Genomic DNA, 13,880 nt, shown 5'->3' on the forward strand with positions numbered 1-13,880 from the left:
GTTTAAATGCAGCATGCTCCATATTTAGTAATAGCAATGTAACTTATAAACAATGACTGATACATGTTTTCCCCAAAAAATATGCTAGTAAGAATATTGCACTACAATTAATACAACTTAGCACTTTAGCGAAACATTTTATTACATACAAAAAAGTACATGTAGTATAGAAACACATACAGGAGATGTGCAAATGATGCCCCTTACACATTTAATAATACCATGATGCTATTTTTTATTACAAATGTTACATGTAAAAACAAACATGCCTGTCAAAACATGCAGCTAACTTATTGTATTAGTGCTAATGATATAGATAACTAGCTGACTTCAGTAGTCCAAAGAGTCAAACCTGTCAAAGTCCAGGGAACTGCTCTACTTCAGCAAGACTGAAAACTGGCAAAGAGGACAAAAGGAAAACAAAGTTCTGAAAGACTGCTGATTTTTGACTACTCTTATGATGTTGATCAAAGCTTCTAGCAAATTGAGCCATACCTCATCTTCAGTCAGCGCCATATCCTACAGGTGTTATCCTTGCTTCCTAGTAATAAACACATTATGGGCCATTATTTTTGCCCCTACCATATATATATTCCTTGTTAATTAATACTTAAATAACTAGCCTGTAGGCATATCTATGTAAATAGACTTCTCTTGCCTGTGTCTGTAAAGAGATACTGGAGCCATTCTGCAGCTGCAGTACTCTGTATGGCTGCTGCCCTCCTGCCCCCCCATGTGTGGAGTTCAGAAAGTGGGTCCAAGCAGTTGTGGATCCACTGTTCGTGCTTGATCTTTTCACTAGACCCCCTCTGTTCTAAAGTGGATGGAGCTTGCACAGAAAACAGCTCCAGAGGCAGAGACAGTTCAATCCCATTGCAGAGGTTCTCTGCATCCTGCCCATCTCCTCACAGTGCATGCAGTGTGTGAACTGGACTGGGTCAGCTCTTTTGTAGATAGTACATCCCATGGAAAAAAGGTAGTAGGGTTTAGCCTAAAGCTTTGTCCATGCCTACATTCAAATTTGATCATAGCAGTATGAAATTGAGCCACAGTTCTTAAGTGCATTTCTCTTTCTACCTTGGCTATGTATTGGAAGTCACTGGTGCTCTCAACATGTGTGAGATGGTCCAAGTACATTTTTTAAGTTTCAAAATATAAAAAACTGTATAAAAAAATCCCAGAAAATTACCTGTAATGATTATATCGCCTTTGTAGTTGAAAGCACATGAGAATATCTCATCAGTGTGTCCCTCTAATATTTGAATGCATTGTCCTGTATGAGGATCCCAAAGTCGAGCTGTTTTGTCAGAGCTGGCTGTTAGGATACGACTACCTTGAGGATTGAAGCAGATCTTTAAAACAATGACAAGAAAAGTGACACCAGTTAGCATTCCAGCCTATATAATTGGAAGAGAAAGCATGATTCAGTGGTTAGCACTTACAACCAGGAGTCAGCAACTCCAGAGTTCAATTCCTAATGTAAAATTAAGGCACAATCCAGCAACTGGATCCATACAGGCAGACCCTTGCCTCTGGGGCTGTGTGTGGAGTTGCAAGGTCCATCGATACTGAGACAATTACAGGATCAGGAGCCTGGATAGTAACTCCCCAATAGCTCTGACATTATATGCATGTTATTTACATACTGTAGCTTTCACTGTATGTATATTTGAGATTGTTTTATGTGAAATGAGGTAATTCCCTATAATAGTTTAACTCCCATTAAAGGCCACTTACTTTACATTGCCAGGTTTGCATATGTTTTTAACTCCTCATATATAGTTTAAGGAGCATAACCTCACTATATTGGGTTTATTACACAATTTAAAATGTCATCCACACAGATTTGTGAATTATTGACTGGTAACAGAGCCCAACACATCCTGCCTCTTCTCCCCCACTCTGAAAAAAAATGAACTTGCAAAATAAAAGGCTCCCCAAATTATCACATCATTCCATCTGATATATGTAAAGACAGAGCAGCATTCAGTATGTCCAAAAGACAAATTCTGGCTCCCAGGTAGGGAAGCTAGTTCCAGAATTAGGGCCCTTGATGGAGAATGCCTTGCCAATGGCCCCTTCTCTTTTAAACCTGAGAGAACAAAGTATTGCATAGAACATTGTAGGTAAGGTAAGGCTATCTCTTCTGAATCTAACTTTCTCTCACTACAGAATTTTAATAATCAAATGAATGTAGGGAAACAGTGTAGCAGAGCAGTCTGCCCCTTTAAGGTTCTACAGAGAAAGGGAGAAGAAAACCCTGGCCTAAGGAGAAGCCCAGCAGCCAACTGATCCAGCTAATGATTGGCTCTGATTCCCAGATGGAAGACATAAGTAAGGATCTAGGTCTGTAAGAGGAGGGGGGCCAGGAGATACAAACACTTCCCTTAGCAACAGGGCAGGTAAGCCCTGTGGTCACCCTGAGAGTAAGGGAGAGCAGGGAACCTTGAAGTAGTAGATGGTAGAGGACTCTGCAATATTGGTCCAGGTCAGGACTATTACTTGTTCATATTTTTGTTTTTGTGTAAGAGAAGAATAAAAGCACCTGTTCTGAAGGCTAAAAACAGAATTGGGTGTGGCCGATTGTTTTGTCCCCAAGCTGCTGGACAGACCCACCAAACAGCAAGACTTCACTTTTTTTTTTTTTTTTTTTTTTTTTTTTTTTGCCAAGAACTAGCCTAGCTCCTAAAAAGTTAATATTTCAAGCTTGAAAATCACCAAACAATTGAAGCATCATGGGCCTGCACACTAGTTTGGGTACTCACATAAATCATGAAATAATGATCCACTTGAATGACAATCAGGAAGAATTGCAATAATTAAACAACAACATTTGCCTTTAGGGTAAAATTTCAAAAGCACTTAAGTCAACTAGGAGCCTTCGTTCAATTTTCAAAATTGACTTGGGCACCTGACTTTCAAAGAGGCATAGCCTCCTATGTGAATATAATCTTTTGAAAATTGGACTTGGGCACTTGGAAAATTTTACCCTTAGTGTGTTTCACTTTAGAGACATGGCCTCCACCCCAGCTGCACAGAGGAATAAAACAGAGTAAGAAGGGGTTCAAAGGCCCCTAATTTGGTAAAAGCAGGGAAGCAGCTTGTCTGAGCCATGCTCCCCATCCCAACAGGAGGCTGGAAAGTCTTAGAATACAGAATCCTAAGTAAGCACTCACCAATGGGCTATAAAAATCCATGCTTACATTTAATTTTGAAACTTATGCCAATGATACGTAATAATTGCTGGTAATCATGATGTCACTTAGAGCAGGCAGAAACCACCCCACAACTCACCTTAGAAATTTCACCTTCATGACCTTCCAGCTTTGCAATGCATTTTTTCGTTTCAGCATTGTAAACTCTTGCTGATCCTGTATTAGGAAGAAAAGCCATGTGTGACTGTTTTGCTTAAGTCTATATATAAAGTGTTCACATTCATTGGTAGTAAGGACCTCAGCCTGGACCCACTGAAGTCAATGGAAGTTTTGCCACTGACTTCAGCGGAAGCAGAAAAAAGTCCTGTATTAGGAATAACTAAGTTAAGGCCTGATTCTTCAAATACAAACATGAGCAACTTTTCTCACACAAGGAAACCCACAGACTCACACGCATGTTTTCAGGATTAGGTCCATGCAGTGGTTGCCTGTAAAACGTCATGATTTGCCAACTTTAAGTACATGGTGATATTTGAAATCACCAAAGGTTTCCCTTATACATAAAGTAGGTCAGGAAAGATCTGTGATATGGTAGGAAAATATTGACTTTTTAATGGATTCCGCTGTATAACCTCTGAATATACACTCACAATTTATATAAAACCTTTGCACTTTTGAGTAATCAAATATTGCATGTTTGCTATTGTTTTGTCCAATCTAGCAAGTGTCCTAAGTGACTGGGCTTCTGTAGGCCTATACTGTCACAAAGTGTTTGTCATAAATTACATTATTTTACTTCCTAACATAGGAACTACCCAAACTAGATCAGACCAGTGTCTGATATCCTGCCCTGATGGTGGTTGGTACCAAACGCTTCAAAGGAAGATGTAAAACACATACATAATGAATAAACATGCAATAACATATAGCATCATTAATATGTGCTGATACTGAAACAAAAAACAAAGGGGCTGAAATATAGAAAACTATTTATTTTGACTAATGAGAATTAAGAACTATGCAGAACACCTGAAATGCTATAATCGGCAGATGCAGCCTAAACGAGAGAGAAAAATCTGTGGCTATTTAAAGCTAATCAAGAGACAATTTTATTATCAAGGTAGCTAATGTGCAATCTGCTGAACACAATCATGAAACTTAATTGTTTATTTCACCCCCTCATTGTTATGTATTCTCATTACATATTAGGAAGCCATAGTAATAGTTTAATTTTTAATTTTTTTCTAACTAGTTTTCCGTTTAAGCCCAAATTTGAGCCACTCAGACCTAACTTCATCCAAAAGCTATTTTCTCCCTGCAGTCTCTCATGCACTTTCAACCACAAGAGAATTTATTTCCCCAGAAAGCTTGAGGTTAACTGGACAAGGCATCTTGAAGATGATGAAAGTCTGAAAAATGAGAGAATTTTAACTTTGGGAGATATCTTTTACACACACACACATACACACACACCCACCCCTCTCTCTCTAGATACCTTAAATTCATCTTGATCCAGATATTCTAGCCCAGATTTTCTGGGTTTGGCCAAGCAGCACCCAGCACAGAAGCAGAGGGGAAGGGAAAATACTGTCTATGCTACCACTGTATTCTTCTGCTCTTGGTCTAAGGGCTGTTCTAACATTCACTCAGCTGCCAGTATATGAAAACACAGTGCTAGCCCCGATCAATTCACCTACCATCAGCTGAGGAAGTTGCAATACGCTGGCCAGTATAATCAAAACACACATCTAATACTTCATCATCATGACCTGTTAAAGTTGCCACACGTATCCCGGTCACAGCACTCCACAGCTGCATGTGGATAAAAAGCAATAAATAAAACCCTATCCAAGTAATTACAGGCAATCATAAGCAATCTTACTATTTATTTTGACTTGAGTTGCTGTGTGAGTATATATAGTCAGTCAATCAGTATCGTGACTGACTACATACAAATCAGATATGCACTGATTTAGTGCATAACAGAATGTAATACCTTAATAAAATGTATTATTGCATGACTACCCTGGATTTAAACCAGTGGAGAGGAAATGTATTTGCTTAGCCAGTGTAATGCACAGGAAATGTTGCATGTCTGATACATTTTGTTCTTCATTTCTACTAGTTTAATGTGATATCACTTAAGCAGAATTCTCTACTGAAATCAATAGGGAGGTTCCTGCTTACAAATTGATACAAGTGTCACTACCATAGTCAAATCTTTACTGAATGATATGTACTAATTAAATAATGTGTCATTTACAAAAAGTGCATTCTTTCACCAAGGACCTGTGAGTAAGCTTCAGTGAAAGTTCACTGAATTCCAAAAACTGGTGGGAAAAAAAAATGAGAGAGAATATCCATATGCGAGGAAAGAACCAATTTTCATCTGAAATGCTATAATTTGCAAATGCAACCTTAAAGAGAGACAGAAAATATGTGGCTATTTACAGCTAATCAAGAGAATTTTATTATCAAGGTAGCTAATGTGCAATCTGCTGAACACAATGTACAGGATCTGGTAAGTGAATCTAACCAAATTAGTTCACTTCTGCACCCAGCGCATGTGCTCCTCTCAGTCAGGAAGTAAAAAGGCTCTCAACAGTCAGATAAAATGGCAGGCTTTTGATAATACTGCCCTAGCTATTTTTTTGTATTCCTGTTTTAATACAGCCAGTACTAAAATCCCTGTTAATTTTAGTTCTGTGTTCAATATGGGACAAACCATGAACCTACACAAAAAAATCCACATGGGACAAGAAAACTCCAGGAGATTTTCTTGTGGAGTTTCCTTCAACTTCTGCCAGGGTGCATGTTTCCCTATCACAAAAGAAGCAGGTGGGTTGGCACCCAGATCACATGAATTTTGAGGATCTATCAAGAGGCCATATCTTTCCACCCTACCTCTTATGCCTCCCTCTTAATTATCAGCATGACTTCCTCTTCTCCTGGTAGCAGCTGACCCTTAAGAAGTGATACAGCCTTAGTCCCATTTTACAGATGGAGAACTATGGCACAGAAAGTTTAAGACCAACATGATGTTCAGAGTTGTGGCTATTCATCCCCTCCAAAAGTCAGGCCACGGATTTTTAAAATTTGGTACCGAAAAATCACAGACACTCATTACTAGAAAATCTGTCCCTTAGTGACTTGCCCAAGGTCACCAATGAAGTTGGAGCCAGAAGCAGAGAACAGCTCTCCTGAGTAACAGTCCAGGGCCTCAACCACAAGATAGTATTTTCTCTTTTTATCTAACAAATTAGAAGAAATTAGCTGTAATGGAGCATCAAGTCCTGCCTTCCAGTTTAGCTATACTGGGTGATTGCTACAAACCAGCCATCAGTTAAAAGGTTCATTATACAAAATGGATTCTAAATAAGTTACAAAGATTTTCTGCAGCCATAACAAAGAGTAAAGGAATTCATTGTGTCCTAAACGAAAACTTACAGTGAATTATTTGTTGTGTGAAGGACATACTATACAGGTGGTTTTTGTAGAGATCCAATGATCTTACCATGCATGTTTTGTCCATTGATCCAGTAACAATTAGAGAGCAGTCCCAGTTGAATTGTGCACTACTAATCTCTGCCCGATGACCTATTAAAGTATGCATCTTCCTACCAAAAGAAAATTAAAATTCATATTTGTGCATTTCCATCAAAACTGAGATAGGTATAAAGGTATTTGTTTATAAGTACGCTAGAATGATAGTATAGTTAATGGGCCAAATCCTTGCTGCCTCATCCACTAGTCATCGAAATTCCTGGTGTTAGGTGAGCAGAGTTTGGCTGACTTTGACTAAAACAGAGTGAGGCTGGTTCATCATTCTAGTGGCACATCAGCACTCATTTCTGTTCTCCTATACCAAAAGTGGCTAGGAGTACTGTGGAAAGAAGTCCCATTTGTACTACTTTCTCCTTTAAAAAAATATTTGACATGAATTTAGAGTAAATTGTAGCAGACTGGCAACACTAATGAAGTCTTCCATTCATTCACAGTGCAAATAGAGCCCAGAGAGAAACAGAGCAAGTTTCTACTCAATGCTCTGCCAACATGTCCCATCAATGACCTTGAACGAAGTAGCTCTGTAAGACCCCAAATCAGCAAAGAACTTAAGCAGATGCTTAACTTTAAACACTTGTTTAAGTACCATTGAAGTCAACAGAACTTAAGGGAGTGCATAAAAGTTAAGAATGTGTTTAAATACTTGATGAATTGGGACCAAATTGATAGATTTCAAACTCTGAATAAATTTGTGCTGCTCTGTTGAGCCTACGAATAAGGGAAACATTTAGTGAAATGGATATGTCTGTTATAAATTCAAGTGTAACCCACTGGCTCATTTCACAATGGACACATCATAGTTACACTTTTTGATCATTTGTAAGCAGGGCTGGATTCCAGCTGGTGACCTAATGGTAAAGGACTCCATGTCCCATCACCAGTCTTGAGTCATTAAGTTTCACTGTTTATGTCATTCTCTAATATGCTCTGGTTCAATAAATGTGCTTCAGAAGAAAGGTCACATCAAGAGTTAAGGGATTCTTTGAGAATCCCCTTGACAAAAAAAATAGGGGTAGGTTTTGTGTTTAAAAATGTTTGATAAAAATAGCTGTAATGTTCAGAATATACAGTATTGTGAAAGGAACACAATGTAATCATGTAAATACATTTAGTATGGTCGCCATCACATTCATATCTCCAAAAATCATTTTTAAAATAATGTTATAGATTCACCATAGTAAATAGCTGATTTATTAATATATATTTTAATTAACAAAATAAATATAAATCTCTGCAGATGACATTCCCAAAGAAGGAAACAAAAATTTACAAAAACCAAAAGCCATTCTAATACCAAAATGTGTACAACTATGCTCCCAATTGTAAACAAAACTCCTGTTTAAATCATTCTTAGTTTTGCCAGTGCTGTTAGTGTAAGATCAGGTTCTATATAACACACTCCAAATACTAGTAGGGACTCACTGTATTAGACCCTGTTTTGACTAAAAGGACAACCATTATAGTGATCCAGAACATGTTAAGTGCAGCATTCATTATTTAAGCCAATGTATAAAATTGGCAACACGAGTTATCTGTTAAACTTCTTCAGACAGCTTTGATAAACTGAGCTGAGTAATTAGTCATCAATGCCCATTCTAGATTAATGGGGGGCTATAAAACACTGAGTGCTGGAGGAGATTTATTGATAAATATATTAGAGGGACTGTAAATTAGGGGATATATCACATTATCGTTAATAGAAAACAACTACAGGTTTAACAATCAATCAAGTTAATGACCAGACAAGCAACAAAATGAAACTAAGTAATTCAGAATACTCATTTTTTTAAAAATGATTAGACAAGAGAGAGGCCTCTATTATTGTATACACTAAATGAAAGGTTCAAAAAAGTAAATCTTCTGAGTAATTGAATCCAATTTTGTTTACTGTAACAAAAGAAACCTATTATATTGGTGTCCTTTTAACAGATTACTCTATTTATTTCCTAATTATGTGTTTCCAGTTCTGTTGTGATGATGTTGACCTCTTTACAATAACTAAATGGTGGGGAGTACTTTGGTTTTGTGAACATATTATTTCGCCATTTGTACTATTGTCATTTTGTTATGCAGCACCCAAAATCCCCAATCAAGATCAAGGTCTTTCTTTACAAACACAGAGGAAGAATGGTCGTTGCTTCAAACTTTTGTATACATAGCCAGATGGGATGGACATGTAATACATCAATATACTGGATGCTTAAATAGCAGAATATTTGAACATATTTCACATAAACTGTAATTTGTCAGCAATTCAATTAGGAAAAAAAATCTATAGAGTTGGGGAAATACCATGAAAAAATTTTCATTCAAATTTCATTTTTGCCAAATTTTTGCTCACCTTCCGTGAACATTAGAGCCACATTTACTGGCACAAATGCTCATGGACAGTTAATTTTAAGCTTGGATGCTCAAGTATTCAGAACAGAAATGGTATCTTTTGTATGAAGGGACACTGACTATTAACATAGCAGTTGCACAATGATTTCATAGTCCCTCACCAAACTCAAATTATAGGCAGTTAAATGAGCCAGACAAGTTTCTAACTGCACCATTTTCAGCTACAGCTAGCTGGTGGAAATGTTTTCATTGAAACTCTATGAAAAATGGGTTTATATTTTTTCCACAGAAAAATGAAAACCAAATTTTTTCAGTAAAAATCTTTAAGTTTTGGTAAAAATATTCATGGCAGAAAAAAATTTGTCAGAAAACTGAAAATATTCACAGGAAAATTTAAAAACACACACACACACACACACACACACACACACACACACACACACACGAAGTTTTGAAATTTCCCACAAAAAATATTTGGCATTTTTCAACTGGCTCTAATAGGACAATGCACACAAGTACATTGTGTGATGAGAGAAAAATGTAATTAAATTAAAATTTTTATTTTTTTTTCTAGGAATCTGCCCATGGAAAAAGGTCTCTGGGGACCAAAGTTAAAGGTTTAACATTTTCTAAAACTCCCTAATCCTGTTTCTCTGCTATGTCTCCTTTACGGATTTAGTACCGTTTTCAAATTTTCCTCAGGATAATAAAGTATGTCCATCTAGTCAGATAGCAGAAACAATACCATGCAATATTGGGACCAATCACAACTAGCCAGAACAACTGAAATTTAGAAGTATCAAATACAGCATATCGTCATCATGATCCCTACAATAAAAACCAAACCCCACAAAAAATTCAGAGCATATTCAAATAAAATAGCCTTGAGGAAAATGTGATCTATTTATGAATATTCCTCAAGCACAAAGAAAGGCAAAATTAGTTGAGTTCATTATTCATAGTTCAATTATTAGCTCAGCTCTAACAGTACTCCAAATGTGTGCGTCTGTCCTCCTTTAATAGCACACATATGCATCATTATCCTCTAACAGATAAGACACCAGACCTAGACAGGAGGGCATGACTATATTGCCCTCTAGTGACTGCAGCCCACACAAAATAAACTAGATTACCACTGCTGCTCATAATAATACTATTTGCTCTAGTGAACACTGCCAGCTACTGCGAACACCTCTAAAAGACTAAGGCCAATGTGATCATGCCACTCTCTGGTGCTTGCAGCATTCATAGGAAATAAGTCAAATCTACTACATACACTGGTGAATGTTTCGCCAGTTACCACTAGCCTAATGACAAATTATACATCAGTCACTTCTTAACAGTTTTACTGAGCAGGTTCAACTCCACTTCTGTAGCTGCTTTCTGCTGATGTTATTCCACTGAGATCAATAATTAATGTTAATAATTACTCTGATACATCCAGTGGGACTGCATGTGTTTCAGAGACATGAGAATAATCTCACAAGTGACTTATATCCTGGGGAAATTTTTCAAGCATATCAGACTAAAATATCCATTTAACTTTCACATTTTTTAATTCTTTCCACACTAATTACCAAAACTACTGGTGTTTAAATAAGAGCTTCCTCCTTCACAGTCCATCTCCTGCTATTTGATCCTGAAGTGAAGTCACAATGCTGAATCTGTAACATCTCAATCATTTCCACAGAAAAAGAATGCAACATTAAAAAACTAAGACTCTGACTTCACTGCAGGATCAAAGAAGAAGAAGCTGGAAGAAAAAGCTGTTCAAAAACAAATATCTGCAACAACAAACTGAATGCAATAACATTCCTGTCATAGGGCCCAATCTGGTGAATGCTAAGTGCCTCTGAGCCTGAGGCACTGAGTCTCAACTCTTACTATTGGGAGCAGAGGGTGCTCAGGACTTTCCATGATCAGGCCTTAAATGATCTAGTATATGCATATTATTTTTTCCTCGCAGAAGAGACGAAATGGCCTTTGTGGTCTTGATGTTACATCATCATGTTTGTTATTTCAACCATATCCATGTGATGTATGAATTCGCCCTTCATTTTAATAATTCCAAAGCATGCTAATTTTATAGATATTCCATCTAACTTCATGGAGAGAGACCTCTCCCATGAAAATGGAATGGAATGTTTACCTTAACAAAAAGCCACCTTTATCAGTAATCTGGACAACTGGTTCATAATATTATTTATACTGAGTCCTCGGCTCAAAAAACAAGAGAACCTGGGAGAACAATATTAACAAGCCAGTATTCAGCCATTCACATTTAAACTACACAAATACTTTAGCCATTATTAAATGAAGACGTGACCCTTCTTACTGGTATAATAATCTTAAAATCTTGAACTCTGTAGTTAGAGGGCCAAATTCTCCTCTCACTTAACTGACCTTGAAAGTCAATAGATTTACACTGATGTAAAACCAGGGTGAGAAGAAAATCACTCTCTATATTTATGAAGGAGAAACTGGAAAGATTGACTGCTCATAATTTAACATGCCCTAAAAACACCTTTCCTTTTTTAAAACGGTCTCTTGCTTCTATAAAAATATAGCAATTCCCCAAACTAAGTGCTTCAACACAGATTATATCTTTCTGGTTGGATGATTCATTAACCACAAATATAGGGCCCTTTTACTCAGCCTGCATGGCTCAGTTCTTGTGAGCATGTAGAGTTTTAAAAAATATAAGCCTCTTTTACACTAAAGCATTTGGAGAGCCAGGTTTTTTTTGCACATTTCAGTACCCTGGCTACTCAGAAGAGCAAAGGTTACAGGAGAAACAAAGTAAAGATGAGGTAAAGATGAGGTGCCCAAAACCAAAGCTCAATTGGAAAGTCTAGAATTTGTAGGCTTTGACAGTGCCCCTTTAAGATGTCATTAATACACACAATACAAAAACAACCTTATGAATGCTTTAGTACCTGCCAGTGCCAACATCCCACACTGCAACTGTGTGGTCAAAGGAGCCAGTGATGATCCTATCTCCTGTGGTATTAAATGACAATGCAATAATTTCTGCTGAGTGCCCCTAAGAGAATATTAACAAAATGGTACTTCAGAATATAAATGATACATTTAGGTCCAATACCTAATTTGTACAGTAGGAATACAAAATCACAGAAGTGAATGTTTCCATTAGGCCATATAGTCCACCTCTCTGACAAAGTAGTAAATTTTCTTGTTTCTTGTCTAGTCTTGCATAACTTTGACTATTCCACAGTATAATCTCACTGCCCATATTACAAGAGCATTTAATATCATATGCCACTTAAGTATTAGCAAATAGAACACTGGGAACTATCCTGCAACAACAGGGAGAATGAATTAGAATTGTGATCCAATAGGTCTTTTTCATATCAAATTTCTGCGGAACAGTAGTTATTCACCATTAAATGGGAGGATGCTTTCATTACAATAAACTAAGAGCCAAATTGTCACTGCCTCTTGTGTGCATGCATGAGAGAAAGGGCATACAGAGACTCCTGCTCACAGGCCAAGGACAATTGCAGTCTCTTCTGCTCCCTCCCTGTGTTCCCCCAGCCTGAGGCATGCGGAGGTAGAGAAGGGTGAGGAGGAGAATGTCCCTTATCTACTCCATAGGCTAGGAACACCGAAGGAGACAGCCTGTGAGCTGCCCCTTACTTCGTCTTTGTGAAAGGGATGAGGATGTGACTTTAAACATTTAGGCAGAAATATTTAAACAGTGGACTCCTAGCAAGCCAAATACAGAGAACAGAAATCACACTTTAGATGCACTTTGTGACTTGACTGAATTCTCTCTATACACACACATCATGCAGAAAATAAATGATGCAGCTAAAAGGAACATTTATAGCTATAATCCTAGGCATTAACATTTTTGAAATTACTTTATATTAGCTCTCAGAGTTGCACAGCAATTACAGGTCAGTACTTATAATGATAAACCACGTTAATGAGAGCAGCAATATTTTTGGGCCTAGGATAGTAGTGCCATTGATTTGGGAAAGTCTGACATTTGATTAAAGTGGTTTTTATGATTTTAATAAAGTAGCATAGCTTTCTTACTCCCTTTATGTTTTCTTACTCAATTATTTAACTTCCGTCACTAAGTGACTCAGCTAGTAATAGAAATTCTTTGTCTGAAATGGATGATTAAGAAGTCTACTTATACCCACATCTAACTCAATTAGGAACTACAAAAGCACCAAACAGCTTCAGAACAATAAAGAATGCAAACATACAGTTAACATGACCACTTCCTCTCCATTCTCGATATCCCATAGTTTGGCTGTCGTATCCATGCTTCCAGTTGCTATCAGAGTGCTTTGAAGATTAAATGATAAACAAACCTGTAACAAACATTGGGAAACAATAAGCTTCCTATGAATTTTTTGAAAACTAACTGGGGTTGGGGTCAGGGTCAGTATTTGAAAACACAGCAATAGTACAATTTAACAGTTTGTGACCTACAAATACAGTCATGGCACTTGAATAATGTGACAGCTGCAGTGCCTTCTAGAGATTTTGTTAGAGAAGCAACAAAGCTTTGGAGGACAGCTTACTGGACTGAACTAACTAGTTGCTTTAAAAATGATTGTGTGTGTTAAAAAAGGCTTATTGGAACATGTGTTAACCCTATTATCAAACAGCGTTTTTTACATACAGCCTCATTTTTATTACAAGTATATATTTGAGCAAAAATGCAACAAAGTCCCCAACTCAGTCCTCACACTTGACTGATGTAGCCAGCTTCCAGTCCTCAGTAACTATATGATAAGGTTGTTCTTCTAATGAGGAACACAAATGTCTTTGGAAAAAGGAAAA

General features: G+C 37.2%; 1 protein-coding gene across 5 annotated transcripts in view; it reads right to left on the minus strand.

Moving 5' to 3' along the window:
* Window positions 1-124: 124 nt before the first annotated feature.
* The window catches only part of DAW1 (dynein assembly factor with WD repeats 1), a 34,628-nt gene continuing 20,872 nt past the window's right edge, over window positions 125-13,880 (minus strand). For 2 of the 5 annotated variants that reach the window (XM_038417621.2, XM_043492480.1), the window contains exons 7-14: window positions 13,298-13,405; window positions 11,996-12,102; window positions 6,670-6,772; window positions 4,853-4,967; window positions 3,295-3,371; window positions 1,190-1,352; window positions 496-541; window positions 125-396 (exon numbers count right to left, since the gene is read on the minus strand). In XM_038417621.2, coding sequence (XP_038273549.1) covers window positions 507-541; window positions 1,190-1,352; window positions 3,295-3,371; window positions 4,853-4,967; window positions 6,670-6,772; window positions 11,996-12,102; window positions 13,298-13,405 — 708 coding nt within the window. In that variant the 3' untranslated portion in view covers window positions 125-396; window positions 496-506. Of the gene's footprint in view, window positions 542-1,189; window positions 1,353-3,294; window positions 3,372-4,852; window positions 4,968-6,669; window positions 6,773-11,995; window positions 12,103-13,297; window positions 13,406-13,880 lie in introns of those variants that run through there. The other 3 variants (XM_038417620.2, XM_038417622.2, XM_043492481.1) reach the window with 2 other exon arrangements.

This window comes from Dermochelys coriacea, chromosome 9 (assembly GCF_009764565.3).
Source record: "Dermochelys coriacea isolate rDerCor1 chromosome 9, rDerCor1.pri.v4, whole genome shotgun sequence".
In the NCBI taxonomy this organism is placed as follows: domain Eukaryota; kingdom Metazoa; phylum Chordata; order Testudines; family Dermochelyidae; genus Dermochelys; species Dermochelys coriacea.